Source organism: Pleurodeles waltl, chromosome 1_1, assembly GCF_031143425.1.
Source record: "Pleurodeles waltl isolate 20211129_DDA chromosome 1_1, aPleWal1.hap1.20221129, whole genome shotgun sequence".
NCBI classification, from domain to species: domain Eukaryota; kingdom Metazoa; phylum Chordata; class Amphibia; order Caudata; family Salamandridae; genus Pleurodeles; species Pleurodeles waltl.
In genome coordinates this window covers 140,817,481-140,840,156 of record NC_090436.1, presented here as the reverse complement: position 1 = coordinate 140,840,156, position 22,676 = coordinate 140,817,481, and the positions used below count along the sequence as shown (strand labels likewise).

Genomic DNA, 22,676 nt, shown 5'->3' with positions numbered 1-22,676 from the left:
GTTCCAAAAAACATTCCAATTTGTATTGCAAAACTGTTAAAAAATAAAAGTAGCTCTTGCTTGCAAAATTCTACTTTGGATTTTTCAGAATTTTGCAGTACAGTTTGGAGTCTCAAGATGCTTCTTTGCCTTCTTAACAATTTTGCAATATAATTCAGAATCTTTTTGGAACCTGAAGTATCCTTTTGCTTCTTGAACCCATGGCGGTGTGAGCAACTTGGAAGTTTCTAAGACTTTAGTTGGTTCAAACGAGGATACTGTGGTGAGATCACCTGCCTCCTTTTAGATAATCACAAAAATTAGGTTTTTTATCTACCACAGAAATTAGAATGTGTTTAGTTCTTGTAGAACAATGTATGGGTTTGAGCCAGAGAGATGTGGGGTTACATGTGAGACTGTTCACAGATGTCAAAATTTTGCATGTTAAAAGTGCATTTACACCTTAGGTTTACCATGAAAAGCTAATTAACAGGATAAATTAATGCTCGACACAAGATTACAAATTTGAGTTTCAATAGGTTAAGCAGAATCCATACCCCCCCAAAAACTTTTTTTCAGCCCAGCAGAATTTTGACAAGATTAAGGCCCTTATTATGAAGATGGTGGGATGCCACGCCACCAACGTGCAGGCGGTCAACAAAAGACCGCCAGTGTTGGTGGCCGGCATCCTGCCAAATGATGACGCATGGTGGCTCAGGCGGTGAGGCCTGCCATGCGCCATGCTGGCGGACGTTGGCGGGGGTGGATGCTGCTCCACCCTCACCTCCACGTCACTCCCTACACCGCCACACCTATTATGAAGCAGTTTTAGGCGTGGCGGTGTATGGAGAGGTGGCGATGGCGGCGGAGCAGCATCCAGGTAACCCGTTCCCTCCCGGAGAACGCGACGGATAAGGTAAGTGCTGTCCGAGAGGGAAGGGGGGAGGGTGTGTGTGGGTGTGTTTGTGTGTGAGTGTGAGTGTGTGGGTGCATGAGGGTGTGCGTGGGTGTCTGTGGGGGTGTGTGTCTGGGTGCATGTATGCATGTATGCAGGTCCGTGAATGGGTGGATGTGGGGGGTTGGGGTTTGGGGCGACCTGTATGTAGGGGTGGGGGATGGTGAGGGTCAGGGTGGGGGGGCCTCCAAATGGGGCTTGGGGGGTGGAGGGTCAGTTTTCAGGGTTCGGGGTGGGGACTGTTCCAGGGGCTTGGGGGGGTGGGTAGGTGTAGTGGGAGAGGGGGAGGGGCCAGGCATATCACATACAGGTGACAGGAATGATTATTCCTGTCACCCATATGCATTCTGCCAGGGATTCCCTGGCAGGGTAATTCGCTAGGGAATCCCTGGTGGAATAGGGATCGTAATCCCACTGCCTGTCCTGCCTTCACCGCCGGGCCGAATGTGCACACAGTTGGCTCGGCGGTGGAATGTGGCCTGGCAGTGGGTGGTAGTGAACTGGCTGCTTTGCAGCCAGTTCTCTACTATGTTCAGAATATGGCGGTCTGGGCTGCCATGCTGTTGGCGGTAATGACCGCCACCGCCAGCGTGGCGGTCCAGACCGCCATATTCATAATGACCACCTAAATATTTTTTCTAAACAACTTCTTAGACTATGGTATCTTGGCACTCTTCCACTTTTGTTTTTTTTTCTTTCAGGAATTTCTCATAAGTACAACATTGAAGGCATCATCTTTATTCTATGAATGAACCTTATCCGTTGATAATGTATACATACATACAACAGCAGCCAACATGTCTTTCACCCTGGTGATTCTGCCGATAAGCTTTCTCAAGGCAATTGTTCTCTGTTAGGCACTATAAGATGGATGTAGTCATCCATTGCCCTTAGTGTATGACCTAGTCTGGAGCCTTCAGGCCAGGACATACAGAAAGCACAACTGGTGCGTGATAGCACAGCATAGCACAAGACATAACCAAATGTTAGATTCTTCTAAGAGAACTTCATCGTACCAGTTGTACATGTTTCTACTGAAAAGTGTATTTGTTACCTCCTTCAAGCAAGTGTAGATGGGTCCAACGAGTACTCGGAAGGGATCGCCCATATTGCTCCGCATTGTCCCGAACACCTCGCAGAGGAAGGTGATAAACCCCAACCATCGCTCCACGTCACTCTGCTGCAGCTCCTCTCGTAGAGTGAAATCACTCTAAAAAAAACATCAAAGAGATTCAGCACCACTGTGTTTCCGGGTAAGAGACAAACATTGACTGGGGACTAAAGAGAAAAATGAAATCAAACACTGGTAACAAAAAATAAATATTGGAAAGGTCAGTGAAGCAGCATCTTCACTTGGATAGGAATAAGAGAAAATTATGCAACCACACTTTGGCAGACCATAACTTTGACACTAAAGGGTAATAAAGCACAAAGATGTCTTTGCTCAGCTGCAGTGACTGTGGCAACCAGGAGACTGAGGCAGACGCGCAACTTCATAACATTTTAAAAACCACAACTGAACAGATATAAATCAATGCAAGGATTAAAATAAAATGAAAAAAAAAATGCATTTACTTACGCTGAAGGTTGAAAGCTACAATTCAAAAGTCTTGAGGTTTAACTATATCAGGGGTGTCCAATGTAGACCAAGAATGGCCGAGATCTATATTAGATTTTCAGCAAATTCCATCAAAATATATATCTGTACAATGTATTACGCTGGAACTCAACTTCAGAAAGGGCTGTTATCCTGACAAGGATGTGGCACTCCTCTGCCATGTAAATCCAAAATCAGGTTGAAAAGTCACTAATTTATGAACACAAATGCATCTATTTTTAACGCATTTGATTATCTTTTCAAATCCATTAGAAAGGGCAGATGCTTGACACCCACAGCACAATATGGGCACCATACAATTTTGTTCAGTATGAACTTTGGCCTGTAAAAGCGACCTTAAGGCGGGAAACATTAGCTACAGATGTACCACGTTTGCTTGAATTTGGACTGCCTATCAATATCAAAGTTCTAACTCTCACAAAGAAACTATAATTGACAAACATCCACGTGAACTTAATGTAGGTTTAGGGCATACATTAAGCACCACGAGGCCAGCAGATCAACGGTGACAGGCTGTCAGAAAAAAATAAAAGTTAATGTTCTCATTTAATACAGGCCTCTACATACCAAGCCCAGTAGCTGGCCACGCCACTCAGCACCACATTACCCTTTCCATACGAATTGTAATGGACCTCCAGCCACATTATTATTGTGTATGTGGAAATCATAATTCAGCACTGGACAAATATAGATTAGGAGACGTTTCACATTCTTGTGGCTGTTAATGTACTAAGAGTACATTAGAAAAGTAACTTCCAGGAACAGAGGCCTGGCCTTCTCTTTTTTAGGTCCTGCTTACCAGTGTAGTTGTCACCAGACCTTATGTGATCGTCACTAAACTTTAAAAAGCATTCCAGGGAGAGGGAATTTGGCTCAGCCCAAATGTGACCCTCTTCTCTACAAGCTTTTACCTGGCCAAGGAGTGCATTTCCACTGAAAAAGGGTGCTTGTACTGCACATAACTCCTCTTATGGGAACGCTTATGCTAAATACTGTAGGCCTGTTATAGTGACAGGCCAATAATCAAGGCTACTTGGTTTATGTATGTGTGGGTATGCATTGGTGTTTGTATAGATCAACCTGATAGGAAGCAACCTGGGGCTATACATCACATGGTTTACTATGAAGTGTTACAAGAAAGGCTGTAGGTCTGACTTATTTGTTGTGAAAAGCAAATGCCAAAGGCAACAGACCTTTAAGGGAGTAAAGTAGTGCTGCTATTGCACTGCGGCAAAATCACCTAGACAGGAATTTTGTTACATGTATCCTCAAGATTTTTGCATTACACAATAGTTTTGGTGTTGGGTACTCACTCTAACAGACCCTGGGGATACAAGATTTCTGCTGTGATAATCATAGTTAACAATGTATATTGTTTTTCCAAATGTTTTTTAGTTAACTGTTGGGTTTGTGGATCTTTGCGGGAGAATTTCAAAGCATATATCCTAATCTCTTTAAAGAAAGACTTTCATAAAACCTCATTTTCTGGCTTTAAACATCCGCACTCTCAATTTAACAATTCCACAGCTACAGAGTCATCACTAGGAGTGAAGTTTAAGTGTGTGTTTATAATATTCAACTCTGACTCTGTATGTGTGTGTATACACACATTCACTGAAAAAATGGTTAAAGTTATGTTATAGTTAGGGGAATATCTCAGTGACAACACTAATGTTTTGGACTCAAAAACCACAGAAATTCACCAGTTATAGTTAGCATAGCTAACTATAATGTGGGCCCCAAGTTATAGTCAGCTCTGCTAACTATAACTAGTGAGGTTCTGTGTTTTTATGAGTTCAAAACATCAATATTGTAACTGAGATATTTACCTAACTAGAATGTCACTTTAACCTTTCTTTTTTCCATTTAATTTCTAGAGCTTTTTTATTATTATTAAAAACAAGATCTTTTTTTATCACACTTAACTATAAGATTACTTTAACCTTGTTTCTTTCAGTGGATTTCTAGTTTTTTTTTTTTTACAAAAAAAAATATTTTATTACCATGTGTAAAGCAAACCCCATGCTGCGCACACCCTTTGGCTGCGCACAGCTGGAGGTTGGCAACAGGGTCTGGTTTGTGGCCAGGCCCTGTTACCAAAGCACCCGGAGGAAGCCAATTCTCCCCCAGAAGGGCTGCCAAATCCACCTGCGCACAGACTTTTGCGTGCGCCACATACTGTTGGCCTTCAGGCCCCGGGGACCCAATGCTTCCCATGATCCTGCAGGACTCCTCTGGGATAACTGCCATTTATTTATTTTCGTCACTTTTGGCCCTGGGAGGGTCTCTCTAGATCCCTCCCACAGGGCCTGGGGCGGGGGGGAAATCTCTACTCTGGCTACATATATATTTATATTTATTTATTTCCTTAACTTCAGGACAGGTGGTTAAGTCCCTGAGTCTTGTAATGGCTGCCAGTAATATTTTTCTCAATTAGAGTTTTGCTCCTGCATGAGCAAATTGGCCCAAGGGGAAAAAAACTCTCTGGGCCAATCAAAACTTTACATTTTCTTTTAATTGTCGCTCCCGCTAACCACAATCTGCAGACCAAGAGCTAGCTTCCTGCCAAATGTGGTGTAATTCTGTTCAGCAGTTTTTGCAAAAGAACTGCCTAAAGAATCATATAGAAAATGCATGGGGTACTTTGATTTGGGGACCCCATCTTTTTTTTCCCCTCAGCCTCCATCTGATGGATGCACTCAAAACTTTCCAGGAAGGAGCTGAAGTGAAATAGCTTTTTTTTCTCTTTGGAAGATTAGTCATATGGCACCAAAGTTATTAGCAAACCAAAAAATGCCACTAGATTTATGTATATATATATATATATATATATATATATATATATATATATATATATATACACACACACACACACACACTCACACACAAACAACTCACATAATCTGCTGTCAAGCAAGCAAGGGCTGAAAAAAAGGGGAGGCCCCAAAAAGTGTTTTCTCCATGTTAATTTCCATAGAGATTTTGAACAGGAATAGCGGCCGAACTACAGGACGGATTTACGCCAAATTTGTCATAATGCTAGCTCTTGGTCTAGAAAGCGACCTTTTTGTTATTTGGTAGTTTTCTAGTTAATAAACGAAAACCAAATTTGTACATATAGAGACGCAGTTCCTCCTCGGATCCTCCGCGCATTCGGAGGAAAAGCAAAGCCCTGATTGGCTGGCTGCCATTTTGTTTCTCGTATTGCCTAGGGGGTCGGGAAAAAAACAGTGTAAAAACATATAAAGGGGTAAGGATATATGTATCCTGACCTCCATATGACACATTGAGGGGACCCTTAGGGACCCCACCATGGGCAAAAAATTGCCCTTTTTTTCGGACGATCCGCGTATTCGAGGATCCTCCTAAGATCCTGGGGAAAAGCAGATCTCCGATTGGCTTGTCGCAACCTGACACAAATATTTCCCTGTGCTTTAAAAAAAAAAACATAGAAATCCACTGAAAAAAAACAAAGGTTACAGTGCTGTTATAGTAGGTTGACGTTTTACCAATACAAAACCATAGAAATTTAGCAGTTATAGCTATACTTCTAGTTATACTTATCTGAAAAAACTATAACTCGTGCCAGAAAGTAACTTTGGTTAACAAGTTATACTTTCTTAACATAAGTAGAACTATAACTGCTGAATTTCTATGGTTTTGTGTGGGTAAAACGGCAACCTAACTATAATATCCATTTAACTTTTGTTTTTTTCAGTGACCACGCACACATACACCGCCTCACCCTCTTACCCCCCCCCCCACACACAGACAATGTCAGACCTTAAGCAAACCGCATTACTTCACAGTGAAAGTTATTTGGACAAATTGTGTGTGGCAGGGAGCAATGAGGTGGCCACGGCAAATAGAACTGAGATGCAAATGCACAGCTGCTGATGACTGTTTTTGATTGTGCAATACAGCTACTGATGGCTCATGAGTCTCTATTCTGTGCATAACAAATGTCAACTGGCAGAGAATTTTATACTAGTCTATTTTTATGTGTTTTAACAATGATTACTTTACTTTAACAACTTTATTGAACCCCTACATTTTAGGACACAAATTTAAGTAATGACTTAAATACAGTCTAGATGTTATATGACATGGTATGTTATGCTTTCTATCTTCTAATTGATTACATACTTTTAATTGTCTGGCAGTATGCTTGATGGTTGTCATGTGTGAGAATTTATGCTCATTACAGTAGGCCTGAGTTGGATATGGTGACAAAACAATAGTAAAGGCTGTAGGCCTGATTGATTTATTGGGAAAGTTACACCAAATTACATAAAGCTCATCTGTTTATTATGAAAAAATGAGAGAAGGCAGCAGACCTGATATATCTATGGTGAAAACCAAATTACTGACAACAGGTCTTAAAGGACGACTGTACACATTATGCAAAAACCATTCCAAGACGGCCGCTGCTGGTGTATTACTTTTTTTACTTTCATTTTACTACAAGTCTAATTCAAATCAATTCTGTGACATCACCTCTCAATATTGTTAATCCGTTGGAGAAAGTGGGTTTATCCACAATGATGCTGTAAGCAGATAAGCATCACTTGACCTCTTGTCAAAGCACCCGGAGGAAGTGCCAATGTCTTCAACTTCAAGTAAGTTATGGCAAAGCCTGCATTGGTCAGACAAAAGTTGCATTTGGGTTCATGGTGCTCGCAGTCCTGGAGATCTTGCTGCTTAGGTCTTCATGTGGCCCCATCATAAATAGCCCCCCTATCCAAATAAGCTAGATTCCATCCCAGGTAACAGTGGTGAATATTCCATGCGGGTGCAGTGTCCTTCGGTCGTGTCTGTTTTCTCTCTGTACATGTGGATTCTTTAAAGTTCGACTGCAGCTGTGGTTCTCTAGGGTTTTGGATGCTTTTTGCCAGTACAGGTTGCAGCAGAACTCATTCCCACTTGGGTTCCATAGCACCCACAGTCTGCGGTGCCTGATCTGTTTATTATTCTGGTGGACACCACGGGGACCGCAGACCTCACCTGTGACACAGTGGGACAGGACTTGCTCCACGTTGCAGTGGCTCTGTTGATTCATCTCGCCTGGGCTTCTTCACAGCACTGTCTTTTTCAGAGCAGTGTCTTCTTCAATGAAGGGTCAGTCAGCTCTTTCTCTCGAAGCAAGGTACAGACAACCCCTCCTGATAGGCGAGTCCAGTTTACCCAGGTTATTAAACACAAACCTAGGAAGGGCAGTTAGCAGTCATTACCCAACCCTAGAAATCAAAAGATTCTCCTGTCATCACCATGTTGAAACCCATGCTTCTGGGAACGAAATCTTGGTACACTGAATCGAAATGCCTTTCTCATGTTTAGACCCAAGTTGCAGATCTTCCGACCAGTGCTGGACAGGTCTACTCTCTCACTATATACCTGCAGACTGCTGCAACATGGTCTCTCTGACAAACGTGAGCAGAAAGGCAGAGAAGAGCTAAGTCTCCTCTCAAGAGCAACCAAAACCAACAACAGAAAAGCCAGGGGAGTTTGTCCACTCAACTTCCTGGTAACCTGTGGGTGTTTGCCTCTCCCAGAGCATAATCGGACAGGGAAACAAGCAGAAGGAAACACCATAGCTTCACCGGGATACTACTGACACACTACTAGCGATCAATGGAGTGTCCTGGGGGATAGCCTTGCAATCTATATCTGCTGTCCGGACCTCTCCTTCATCTAAAGTTTACCCCATGCAAAGTGGAACCCACTATGGCCATAGCCAGGTGTGTCATATGCTCTCCACATTCATCCTCTACACAAATCTGTACTCCCAAATGTTGATCTCTAAAAGTTTTTGATTGTGGAGAGGGTGTGCGCTTTCACTTAAAAAGTTTTCAGTGCACATTTTGCAGGGATGGAATCCTTATGCTGAATACAGTACCCCTGAGTGGGTTATTGTGACAAGCCAGTTATCAAAGCTGATCTGTATATTATGAAATGTTACAAGAAAGGCTGATGTTGGTTACTCAATGGGACAAACCATTGGGGTAAAAAAAGAATTCACTGTGATAATCATTAATGTTGAGCGCCTATCGGGCGCCCACGGATACCCTATCGGGTGATTAGCCGTGCTTTATAAATTCTGATTGATTGAGCTAATTACAATGGTGAACTTGCTGGTAATTGTCTGTATGCCTGATGGCTACCTTGTGAGAAAGCATACGATCATAAGAGTAGCCCAGAGTTAGATATAGTGACAAACTAACAATGAAAGCTATAGGACTCATTGGCTTATTAGGAAAAGTTATCTCCGATACCCCATGCCTGACCTCATTATTATGAAAAGCTACAGCACAACAGCAAGCCCTACTTACTTATTATGAAAAGCATATATTACAGACAATAGATCTTTATGAGTGGATTATTTTTACTCTATCCACAATGCCATTCCCAAATGACTGCCTGCTGCTCTGTTGCATTTTTTTTGCTTATTAGATATTGCCTTTGAGGCCGCTTTTGATGTCTTGCCAAAGTGCTATTTCTTAAAAAAAATATGCATAATATACATACATAGAGGGGCTTTTATTTAGCAGGCTTCACTCATTGGTCTGTTAAATTCCCACTCACATTCCCGCCCACCACAGCACACAGCATTGGGTAATTTGGACAGCCCACGTAACCCACTGGACCTCTCCACTTTGGGTAACCGCACAAAGCCTGTGGACATGGTTCTCATCCACTCAAGTATAGCTCATTTCACTTCACTAATAAACCTAATTTATTCTTGTGTGTTTACACATAATACCAGGTATGGCATAACTGGAGGGCTTTTATATAAAAATATCACTGGTAAAAAAGGATGCACCCATGATTTTGTTTAAATTAAACATGTTTATAGAAAGGATGTAGTGGCCACGCTTAAGAGGCCACATGTTTTTCTTACACTAAAAATAAATAAAAAAACAATCACTGCACCAGCTTGCCAGGGCTAGGTCGTTTAGCTTTGCCAATGCTTGTTTTTATTAAACTGCCATGCCTGCCGTTGCATGCCGCGTCTGAACCTATTTTGCGGGATAAACTCTCAATATTGTTAATCCGCAGTAAAAAGCGGGTTTACTTACAGGGATGATGTAAGCAGCTTTGTACCACTTGACCTATAAAACTACCACCAAACAACAACAGGACTGATTGCTCTGGGAAGCCTCTTGCACAAACAGACTCAGATGGAAAGCAATGTCTATGTGAAAAATGGGGCATGAGGCGAAGAATATCATAAAAACAGAGTCCCAGTGGTACAAAACGTCTTAAAACAAAAACACAGGTGCTTGCACATAGTGTAAAATGGACACAATCTCTGCCAGGCATCCAGAATTTAAGGATTTTGTAAATATTTTGACCGAAATCCGAAAGGCGTCATTTCAAGAGCATCAAACAAGTCCACCACCAGCCCAAAAGCCTTTAGCGTGCAGTGGTATGGAAATCGAAAATCTCTAAACGGAAGGCCCTGCTTTTAAGAAAATGCAGTTGCGAATTCTCAAATAGGTAAGCAAACACTATTTTATACGCATGCAAGCACCAGGACTGATTAGCACGCACTAGAACTTGAGATACGGAAGACTGACATAAAAGGATTAGCCAGTAGACAGCCACCTCTCTGAAGGCACCTTTAGGGGAGTGAGGTGGTGGACTTTCGGGCCTTCACCCACCTACTGGCTTTGCCAATGCTTGTTTCTTGCTGAATTCGGTTTCAGCGTTGCTCATGTTTAACATTCTTGAGCCAAACGTCTGTGACGTTGATAGCTCTGGACCACATGGCCAGAGAAATACGATCAAGACACCACCTAAGTTAAGCAATCTTTAAAAGGAAGGGTTCATCCTTGCCGGGGTGTGTTTTTAGGTCAAAGGGCTGTCACTGCGCCTCTGTGACATGAAGTGGCATTCTCTTTGTAAATGTTGCAAGGAGAAGCAGGACATGGGTCCTGGAGTCGCTGCTGCACTGACGTCATCCCTTGGGATGGAGTGTGAGCAACTGGTCCAACCATAAAATCATTGGTCACTATCGGTTACATTTTATTTTGCAGTTTTATATATTGCGTACTTCGCCCGCACGTATCAGAGCTCTTTACGTGAGCAAAAAAGCCCCAGGGTAGATTTTTTTTTCTGTTTTTCTTTCATTTTTTGGCACAGGAGATTAAGTGATTTGCCCAGAATCGCAGGATGTGGAGCCGACGCTGGGACTCGAACCCGGATCACTGCTTCAAAGACGATAGCTCAGGACGCTAGCCCACATCTTAGGCCGGCTACTAGGGAGTAATCCAAGAAAACTGAAGTTTGAAGACGGAGTAAGCATTTGGTGGCATTTACTTATCATTTACTAAAAGTGTTTCAAATACAGTTACTTGTTAACTGGCCGCATCCAACATCATTCCTTGATACTTATTCTCTTGGCTGGAGCACTTTAAAGTGGAACAGAGAAATATGTCAGTCTTTGTGATTCCTGTCTAGTATGAATGTGTGGGATCTGCGGAATGTGTCTTCCCTTCAGTATGACATCAGTGAGCCTACATGGAGGGGACTCAGTGTTAGCCAGTGCCCGCCTAAACATTTTAAAAGGTCCTGAGGTGAAGGGGTAGTGACAAAGCTTTTGATTTTTTCCCCCGGCATGTGTGTTGCTTTTTATTCAAGTGAGCCAGCTTCAGACCTAATAAAGGTGTTGTCATTGCACAAGTGCTTAATTTGAGTTGGTGGTTTCTAGTGGTGGGCACCAGCACTTAGGTTTGAGGGCCGACACTTATTTTTCTGCCTCAAGCATTTACAGTGAGCAAAAGGCACATATGGGAAAGACGAGGGAAGAGACAAGCATTTGAAATACAATGGGCCTCGCGATTGCTCGAGTTAGAGCTATTGGCGTTGTAAATTTCTAACTGGACGTTTCTTGCCACATAAATTGAAAATGAAAAGTAAAACAGTTGACATAAGCAAGCCAATTGAAAGCGCCACGGCCGCCATGAGCATGAGCGCAAAGGAGAGACAGAAAAGGAAAAAGAAGTTCGCTCACAGTCAGACGTATCAGCAAATGTGCAATTATCCATGTAACAGGGTCGATGGCCAAGACCACCCCAAGGAGGGATAAACGTAAAGTATTTACCAATGAAAACAAATGATTTTTGAAAGACAAGCCCATAAACGAGTAAAAGTGATGGCCGTGCAGTGGGCGTGGTTAAAAGCCCAAAAGACTTACAAACAGGTCAAATCGCTTGCGCGCTCGATCTAAAAAACAGAAAAGTGTCACAAAGAGAGAAAGCTGCAAGAGTGAGCTGAAGGGGCAGGGGATGGCGGTAAATGGATTAAAGAGCCTTGAGAAGGCTTTAGGATTCAACTGCCTTAATATTTTGTGCTCGCACATATAATTGTAGCAGCCGCATGTTTCAGAGGAGAGCTTTGGGCACCGGCGTGTTTTTATTTACAAATTAAGCACTGCACACTAGGGTGACAAGATTTTGGAAACCAAAAACTGGGAGGTTCTGCCAACATAGAAGTAAGACTGCAATGCTGCACCAACACAGGTGCACAGAATGCCTTCATTGATAGCATTCATCAACACAGAAAACAAAAAAAATTAGCATGCAAATTCCACTTTTAAACACAGTATCATCAGTGTTCAGTGAACTGCCTTCTCTAATGATTCCTGTACTGGAACACAAAAAAAAACTTGCCTCCCTGTGTACTCAGTCGTCCCTCTCTGAAAAACAGGATAGGTGCTAAATTCACTGAAATCTGTCAGGACAGATGGTGAAAACTGGGACTGTCCCAGCAATTCCAGGGCACCTGGTCACCCAACTGCACGCCTTCTTTTCCCTCCCTCTCACGACTGAGACACAAATTAAAAACAAAACAAAAGAAAACTCATTATGTATTCAAATCATTTCATAGTGGGCCAAGTCAATGAAACCCAACACTGCACAGGAGCTGGGCCAATTTTTATTTCAAAATATACAATAGGTTTCCCTCATAAGTCGAAAGTTAAATCCTTAGTTCCAGGGCCATATTTTTGCCCGCGATGCCCCTTTAGGTAAAACAAATAAAAATCACATACCTTATGCCTGTGCCAACATTTTGTCATTAGCGCCCTCTACATACTGTGGGTGACCCTTATCTCATAAATCCGCTCTAGTATGTCAGGACCAGCATTTTCTCGTGGGTACTCCCTTCCATATGTCACAGGTACCTTCCCTCAAGCCAATAATTACGCTGAATGTGCCAGCCCCTGCATTTTGCCAGGGATGTTCTATATGATAATTACTGCCTCTAATAGGCTAGTGACTGTATTTTGACCCAGGTGCCTTTCATGCTAAGAACTGCCTCCAGCATGCCAGCTTCAAGATTTTGCTATGGGTCCCTTTATAAGGTAAGGATTACCTTTAGTATGCCAGGACCAACAGCAGATTCACAAACGTTAACAACACATTCTCTCTCACGCTCACTTACATTCTCACAGTCACATTTTTTCTTACTAACATGCACTCATTTATTCTCACTTTCTCGCTCTCAATTGCTTTCATCCACTCATTGTCATTAATTCACACTCACACTTTCTCATTCACTCTCAATTGCTCTACTCGTAGTCATTCTTACTTAGTCTCACTCTGACTCACTATCTCACTCATTCATGCACATCCACTCTTACTCGCACTCATCCTTTCTCACATACTCACGCATTGGCTCACTCATTCTCACTCAGCTACACGCATTCTCGCTCAGTTACACTCACTCACTACCGCTCACTCCTTCACATTCTTTAGAACTGTACAACACCTCCTCATATTCATTCTCAATCGGTCTGACTCAATCATAGTTTGCATACTGACAATCTCGCTCATTCCCACTCACACATAGATGCTCACATATGTAGGCAAGTGCCCACACATACACACAACATATATTTAAAATAATTTTATTTTATTTAACCGATCTGCTAGCAACGATCCCGTTGCAGCTCTTAGTACTACATTTTTATTACATTTTAAACTAATATTCACTATTAGTGTAATTTGAATAAATGGCCAGAGAACAAGGAGGGCAGAGCCCTAATGCCCAAAAGAGAGGGCCATCCCTGTGTTCTTGGTACTGATTATGTGACCTTTAAGGTCAAGGGTCGCAAAGGCAGTTTCAAGGATTATATGGAGCACGTGGGCAGAAGTAAAAAGTGACTGACAGTTGAACAGACCCATGGGTGAAGAGATTGTAGTGACTAGGTGAACAAGATAAGGTTTATAGATATTTATTCCGAAGCGGGGATGTGCAGGAAAGTACATCCACTCTCATAAAAACCACCTCTCACACACTCAACTGTCATCCTTATCATTCCAATATAGAATCTAAAATCATGCTATGACGTGTGTCAAAGCTACAACTAAATAGAATAACACTACACATCCTCCTCCTTTAAAAAATCGAAAATCTTCCTTCTATACTGAACACAAGATACTAAACTACAAAACTAAAATTCAACTACATGCACTACTAGATATAAAAGGTTTGAATCTAAATAAGTTCCATGAATACATGATACATCACCCAATTACAAAATCTTTACATTTGATCGGTAATGATGTAACTCTGGTGGAACCCCTCATTCTTTTGATGTCAAAATTCTGTTGTTCAAACTTCTTTTTGCTGATATCTTTTGATTCAATTCTGCATCTTTTTTCTTGAGATGATCTCTCAGGGTTAGTAAAAGCCAGATCTTGCATACCCAAAGTAGTGTTGGAACTGGATCCAGTGTTGTCTTCTTCATCCCATAGCACTGATCCAAAAACTCTCGGTTTATATTCTTCCACGTATAGTGGCTTATCACATTTAGATAATTTACCAAAATGCAAAGCATTTCCGTTACTTAGCTCAACAGAACACAAATACGCCGTGATAACTTGCACAGGTCTAGAAAATTTACTTTCACCCTTTTATCTAATTTAATGTGTACCCAATCTCCTTCTTTCAAAATAACTTATTTCACATTACGCAACTTATCATATTCATTTTTGTATTTGTGGCGTACCTTTTCCAAATTACCTTTGACTATTTCTGGTGACCCTTTACTCTGAATATCTTGTGAAATCCACACGGAGTTATCTTTAGTGAACGGAACTCGTCCCTTCAAAATTTTAAAGGGACTGTACCCAGTCACGGTAGGAGTTATACGGTATGCCCACTTCAGTTTATCTAATTCTGTCTCCCAATTCGTCCCTCCATTGTTGGCAGTCTGGATACACCCCATGATCACTTTGTTGAATCTCTTTACCGCTCCATTATTAGCAGGATGATACACTGGTGTTTTTTCCATAATACCATTCATTGAGAGGAATTTAATGAACTTCTCTGCTACAATTTGTGGGCCATTATCACTTAATAAAGATTTTGGTATTCCTTCCCTCAGGAAGATGTTTTTCTAGGTATACACTTACACGGGTTGCATCTATCTTCTCACATAGATCCACTTCAGGCCATTTAGAATATGTGTCAAGTAACACAATAATGCTCTTAGGGTTACCATTCTTATCTGCAACTGGACCTAAAATGTCGATCGCTAGCGTTTCCCAAGGTCATGTCGGTATTTCTTTGAGACCCAGAGGTGGTCTTAAAACTATGCGAGTTTTGTCAGCCTTCTCGCATTGTAGGCAATTCCTTACAAAATTTTCCATTCTCATGTCAATTCCTGGCCACCAGTAAGAACCCTTTATTTAAACTTAACTATTCCGAGATGTCCTACATGTATCAATTCCAAAATAATTTAACGTAAACTGAATGGAGGAATTACTTTATTTCCTCTAAAAGCGAATCCTGAATCAGAGAGTGACAATTCTTCTCTCAACTCCCAAAACTTTTTACACTCTTCAGAGAGATTTTTTTTATCTGGCCATCCTTGTAATACATATTCTGATATAATGTTTAAAACTACATCTTTTTTATATCCTGTAATCCATTCATTCTCCAAAATAGCTTCTGTCTCACTATTTGAAATAGCTACACTATAATCATACCATACATTAGTACACAGTGTTTCATTCTTTAATGGAGATCTACTTAGATAGTCTGCAACTTTGTTCTTCCTTCCTGGCACATATTCTACATCATAATTATAATCAAGTAATTGTAATGACATTCTAGCTATATGAGGAGTGCATTGACAGAACCTTCAGTAGTTAAAACGTTTAACAATGGCTAGTGATCAGTCCGTAGGGTAAATTTTGTACCCCATACAAACTGTCTGAACTTCCTAATAGCCCATACACAGGCTAACATTTCCCTTTCTATAACGGAATACTTCTCTTCTGGTGACGTCAAAGATCGGGAAGCAAAGGATATGTGCTTACAGTTCCTTTGTTAGGAATGTGGGTCAAAACAGCTCCCAGTCCCTTCGCACTAGCATCTGTAGTTCGAACAGTGCGAGCCTTAGGGTCAGAACCTTGTAAGGGAATAGCATTACATATGTCTTCTTTTCTCTTCACAAATTCCCTTTGTCTAGTACAATTCCATTCAAAGCTCTGCTTATTCTTCAATAACTGTTGAATATTGTATGTTTTGTTCTGCAAAATTATTTTACAAATTGTGCGTAGAATTCTTCAAGACCCATAAACGATCGTACTTCATCCTAACATGTGGGAGGAGGAGCATCTCTGATAGATTCTATGATTATAATTTTGGTGAGATTCCTTCTTCACCAATCTCGTGACCTAGATATGTCACTGATTTCCTACAAAATTTGCATTTGTCTAGTTCAGTTGTTAGACCGAAATCCTTTAGTTTCTTTAATACTCTGTACAAGCTATCATCATGCTCAATTTTATCTTTCCCCATAATCAAGATATCATCTTGAAAAAAAATTACACCTGAAACATCTTTAAAAGTCTGTGCATTAACCTTTGAAAGACCGCTGCAGTGGATGCCAATCCAAATGGCATGCAGACAAATTGGAAACAGCCCATCCGTGTGAAGAACTTTTAGGTACGGGAAACTTGTCTACTATAATATTTTTATTAAGATCTCTAAGGTCAATGCACAACCTTAAATTTCCATTTGTTTTCCTGGCTACCACTATAGATGCCAGCCACTCTGCACATTCTATATGCTTAATAGTACCTTCTTTAACAAGCCTGATAAGTTCTATCTCCACTTCATCCATGCTACTAAACAGGATGTTCCTTACTTTGTGTTTTACAGGTTCTGCTTTTTCCTTCAGTATTATCTTATGTATATTTTTTGCAATTTACCTATTCTCCCTGAAAACTCTTCAGGGAAATCACATTTGAGTTTAGTAATTAAGGCTTGTTCTGAATCTCCTAACTAAAGAACTTGATCCTCTCTATTAGGATTCAATACTACACTCAAGGCTTTTTATCTTTCCATCCTAAAACAGAAGGTCCAACTTCAGCTACATATAATTTGCCTAATGTTCGTCTGCCCTTAAATTCAAATGGTAATTCACAATAACCTAACATGGGAATCTTCCCTGCAGTAAATGTGACAGGATTAATGTTGGTATTCTTTAATTGTTCAACTAGTACTTGTGTGAAACATTCTTCCCACATTTTCCTATTGATGATAGTTTATGGTGAGCTTGAATCTGCAATTATATTTATACCTACCCCACCTATGGTCATCTCACATACTGGTTTATATTTCTGAATCATTTCCACATTAAGTACTGGACACTCCACACACACCACCTCTACAGCATCCTCCCCATAATCATTCTCTGACAGATCCGAGCCTGATCTTTCAGAAACAAATTTCACACTATGACTTTTCTTATTCTTTTTCCTACACACTTTTGCGTAGTGTCCCATAGTTCCACATGATAAACATTTTACTTAAAGCGTAGAACAATTTTTATCTTTTGCTAAATGGTCTCTTCTACCACACCTAAAACAACTTAGATTGTTATTTGTGAAGAAATTTTTTGTTTCTTTTTAAAACCTTCACTCTCTCTCATTGTATTTTTATGTGCATTATAAACTATACAAAATGTTTCATTTGCTTTACTATCAGATGAAATTGATGTATTGGTCATAGCTGCCTTGGCACATCTCTTAGACAATTCACTTTGTTTTTACTAATGCTACTATATCTTTAAGTGACTAGCCACTAGTAACCCACAATCTATCTTGCAAATTAGGATCATTGGTGGGCATGATAACTTGATCACGTATCAACTCATCATGCACCGTTCCAAACTTACAAAATAGTGCCAGTTTTTTAAATGATGAAACATAATCCTCTACTGGTTCGGACTTTCCTTGTTTCCTCTGGAAGAAATTGTATCTGTCAATAGCTACACATACTGTGGGTTGATAATCCCCATCAAGATCTTCTAACGCATTTTGAAACATTCTGCTTCTCAACAGATCTAACTTTTTTCTATTTGATTAAAAACCCTTAAACCTTCTGGACGTAAGCTATGTAAAAGAATTTTCTTTTTCCTAGTAGCAGAAAATAATTCTTCTGACCCTTCTTCTTATTCGATGGCTGAAACATAATTTAAAAAGTACTCTTTCCATTCCGGCCATTTCATTTGAGGTTCTCCGGGGCATGGAAGAAAAGGCAAAGAAGGAGTGAGTGAGAATGTTTGTGCACACATATGGAAACAAATTCCGCTGTATAACCAACTAGTTAATACTCCTGTTCACATATGACAGTAACACTTCTGGAACATTAATGATTATTAGCTGTGTGAATATCTTGCCCAAAAAGCGTAGTGTGCTTATCACTGTTCAAGCACATGTTGTTGTGATACGCTAATTGAATAGTCTATGTATATATATTGTGCGTATCACTGCTTTGTAGATGCAGTATGTATTAATAACACAGAACTGCTGAATAAATGCTATTAGCGTAAAATCTAGAAGTGCAGATATCTACCTGACATACTGCACGGTTGCATGTCACAAAGTATCCTCATAATATCCAAAGAAAAATCCTTGACGCTCAACACGATATGATGTGCGTATCACCATGCGTCAATCTAGTTACGACACTTAAATTACATCCAAGATGGCCGCCAACTATGACGTTGCACACGTGCCGATCTTGTGATGTATTTATGACATCTAAAATGGCCACCAAACGTGACGTTGGTCACTCAGTGCTGCGTACTGGCGTTGCCGTGCGCACGTAGGCCAATCTTCACATGCTTGTGACCAGTATCCACCCAAAGTTAATTTAAGAATAGTAAATTTGACAGTACCTTGGTAAAAGACGATAAACAAGCAGCAACATCACTTCCTTGGGATCGAGTCTTTATGTAACCCGTCAACTCTTCCCCGCCACACAGCGTGCAAAATTATCTGATGCCGAAGTCGCTTTCAGGAAGTAAGTCAATGCCTGCACAGTTGCCTAACCCGTTGCCAAATTGTAGTGACGAGGCGAACGAGATACAATTTATAGATATTTATTCCGAAGCGGGAATGAGCAGGAAATACATCCACCCTCATGAAAACTGCCTCTCACTCGCTCAACCGTCATCCTTATCATTCCAGTATAGAATCTAACATCATGTTATGACGTGTGTCATAGCTACAATTAAACAGAGTAACACTACAGAGGGCTGACCTAAAGAGCAACTCTGTGTAAGTATATACATATGTATTTTTTATTTATAGATTTTTTTTTTTATTATATGCGGCTGGTGAAACAACTTAGGCTGTCTCTAGGCCAGACCTTTAAAACCTGGACCATTTTCTTGATTAAACAAGCACCCTGGGGGGGGAAAAGGGTGTATTCAGTCAATCAATCAATCATTTGTTAAGGGCGCTACTCACCCGATACGGTCTCAAGGCGCAGAAGGGGTGGAGGGGCGGAAGGGGGTGGGGTGCTACTGCTTGAACAGCCAGGTCTTGAGACGTTTCCTGAAGGTCCGGAAATCCTGGGTCAGACGTAGGTTGACGGGGAGGGAGTTCCAGGTTTTGGCAGCGAGGTGGGAGAAGGATCTCCTGCCAGTAGTGGTACAGTGGATGCGGGGGACGGTGGCAAGGTCGAGGTTGGCGGAGCGGAGCTGGCGAGTGGGGACATGGAAGTTGAGACGCTCGTTGAGGAAGGCAGGTAGGTGTATTGAGTTCATAGTGATGTGTTATACAAGCCTATGGGACAACAGTGTGGTAACAGGTTAAGCTGAGGGACTCAGGACCGGCATCCCCACGAAAGACAATCCACCACTCTCGACGTTTACTTGGGTTCCTTGAAAGGCAAAAGAGCTCGTCAGTACCCCCTAGTGGTACACCGCCCTGAGTATACACCACACTCCTGCATCAATATAGCTCGGCAACAAACACCCCAGTGGAGTAGAACTGCTGGATGAGTCAAAACTGCAGACAAATCACCAATATGTGAAGTAATTGAACGCTGTACCATACAAATGTCTCAAACGCCAATACTAGGAAACCGCTAAAGGAAGATTTAGCGAAAATAACCGAGGGTTTTATTCCCTCTAACTTGCACTGGACTGGAAGAAGTTATAAGTGGCCAACCCTAAACTTAAAAGAGTTTAGACCAAACAATTGTGAGTCTCCCGCCTAAATTATAAATATTGCCAGGCGTACGAACACACGCGAAAACAGGTGGCTTCACGTTGACAGAATACTGTTCCCAGTCCTGGGTTTTCATTCAGCAAGTGCATCACGGGGTTTGTAGTGTTCGTTTGCTTCAAAAGAACTAAGTGTACAGACACGCCTGAAAATAAGAGTTTTAAAAGGTGCCTTTCTTCGCCCCCTGGCACGGGTCTTCGCTGGCTGTCATCGGTGAGGTTTCTTCTGCCCGCCATTGCGTGCTCAGTCACAGTGTTTGCCCTGCTGCACGCTCTCGTGTTTCTCTTGTAACCCAGCCTCGGCCGTCTCCCTCACGAACTTTATAACTTCTACTTTAAAACCCTGGTTTCCTGACTGAAACATTTTATTGACATGCTGCTATTTCCTGCAGAGAACCACATCAAAAACACTTGAGCTACGGCCAGGGCCTCAGCGTCATCAAAGCATTCTGGGAAATTCTTACTTACTTTGGAGAAGGAACTGTGAGCGGTGGAGACGGGCTCTCCATAATGAGGCACACGAAGAGATGTCTATGCTAGTGCCTTGCCAAAAGAAGGTCGGTGAGCACCGCCCAAAATCTGTCACAGATCTGTGCCTTCCCACATGTCCACGCTGCCACCCCAACCCAGTCAAAAATAAGCACCCTTTCAAGTGTAAACATCACCACCAAAACCTGTCAAAAAAGATGTGCCCTCTCTAATATAAACACTGCCAGTGAAAACCTGTAAAAAAAAAATCTCTGCCTCCTTCAAAAAACACTGACAGCCAAATCAAGCCAAATATCTGTGCCCTCTCTCATTTAAACAATGCCACCCAAAACCAAAGATCTGACTTCTTCGTATACAGACAGCCACGTAAACCTAGTCAAAGGCCTGTGCCCTCTTACACGTGAAAAACGCCAACCAAAACCCAAGATTTGCCTTCTTACATATAAACACTGCACCCAAACCCAGTGGGAGGTCTGTGCCCTCAGGCAAGCGAGCCCCGTCACTCAAAACCCATCAACTATTAGTGCCCTCTGAAATCTAAAACACCACCACCTAAAAGGAAAAACAGTCAAAAATCCGTGCCCTTTCAAGTATAAACATGGCAACAAATCCTGTCCAAGATCCCTTATATTTGAACCCTGCCACCCAAAAACAAAGATCTGCCCCTGAAAGATGTGAACACTGCCAGCCAAACCAAAGATCTGCGCCCACTCGCATGTGAACAGTGCCACCCAAAACCAATCAGATATCAGTGCCCCCCCAAATGTAAACCTGCCACTCAAAACCGAAGAACTGCGCTTTCTCACATGTGAACATTGCCACCCGCACCTAGTCAAAGATCGGTGACCTCTAGCATGTGAGCACCGCCACCTTCGACCAGTAAAAGATGTGCGCCCTCTGAAACATAATTATGGTTGACTTAATCACAGCCACTTAAAAATGCTCAGAGATCTGTATCCTCTAGAATACAGACCAAAAACAGTCAAAGATCTGTGCCCCTCCAACGTTAGCAGCTTGTAACAAGCAAGCTTTTCTTTAAAACGATGTCAAAACGTAGCATATCCAAGAGAATTGATTTGATTGCAGTCACCAGTGGGCGCAAGCCAGCTAGCTGCCAGCAAGTCGATGTAGCCTAGTCTGCTCGAGAAAAAGGTCAGACAGAAAAGTGGCATCTGGGAATGCACGTGGTCTACTCCTGGTACTAGGATCCACCAAGATTTATAGGAACAGATATAAATAACTGATGCAGACTGTTGACCAGCTGACAGGATCTTCTGCAGTTGTAAGTAGGGAGAAGCGGTGGGAACACAGGTGGTATTGAATGGGTGGTGGAGAGGAGAGGTGTCTGCTCACAGAGAATGTTGAGGACATCCACAAACTGAGAACTTTACTGCAGACTACAACTACTGAGAATTAATCTCCCGAACATAGAAGCAAATCTGGAGCAAGTACAAGGGAAAAGTGCTCCATATACAATATTTTCTGGGATGCGGGGCAAACTATTTTCCAGTGCCATCCTTGGTGGTGGGCTGCGAACTAAGGTCATACTAGGAAGTCCTGCAGGACCGAACGACCAAAGTAGCCTCCCAACGGACCTGACTGTCCAGGCAGTAGTGTTTAGCAAACGTGTGCAGGGATGCCCACGCAGCTTCCTGGCAGATATCCAGGACAGGAACTCTGCGTGCCAATGCAGTGCAAGCAGCAGTTGCTCTGGTGGAATAAGCACGCAAGCCCTCAGGGGGCTGCTTCTTGGCCAAAGCGTAGCACATCTTGATGCAAAGAAGTACCCATTGAGAGATGGTACGTTTTTGCACTGCCTTCCCTTTTTTCGCATCCACATACCCTACAAAGAGTTGATCGTCCACCCAGAAATCTTTAGTACAATTAAGATAGAATGCCCACGCTCTTTTTGGGTCCAGCCGGTGGAGTCTCTCCTCCTCATGGGAAGGATGTGGGGGTGCGTAGAGAGTAGGCAGGGTGATGGACTGGCCTACATGAAAAGGCGTAACCACCTTTGGAAGGAAGGAAGCCTTAGTGCGCAACATCTCTTTGTCAGGGTGCACTGACCAGTATGGAGTTTTGGACGAAAGGGCCTGAAGCTC

The 22,676-nt window shown here is 42.0% G+C and overlaps 1 protein-coding gene across 5 annotated transcripts in view; it reads right to left on the bottom strand.

Moving 5' to 3' along the window:
• Positions 1-22,676, bottom strand: part of CTIF (cap binding complex dependent translation initiation factor) — a 758,204-nt gene that overhangs the window by 84,561 nt on the left and 650,967 nt on the right. For all 5 annotated transcript variants that reach the window (XM_069219134.1, XM_069219121.1, XM_069219132.1 and 2 more), the window contains one exon: positions 1,989-2,144. In XM_069219134.1, coding sequence (XP_069075235.1) covers positions 1,989-2,144 — 156 coding nt within the window. The remainder of the gene's footprint in view (positions 1-1,988; positions 2,145-22,676) is intronic.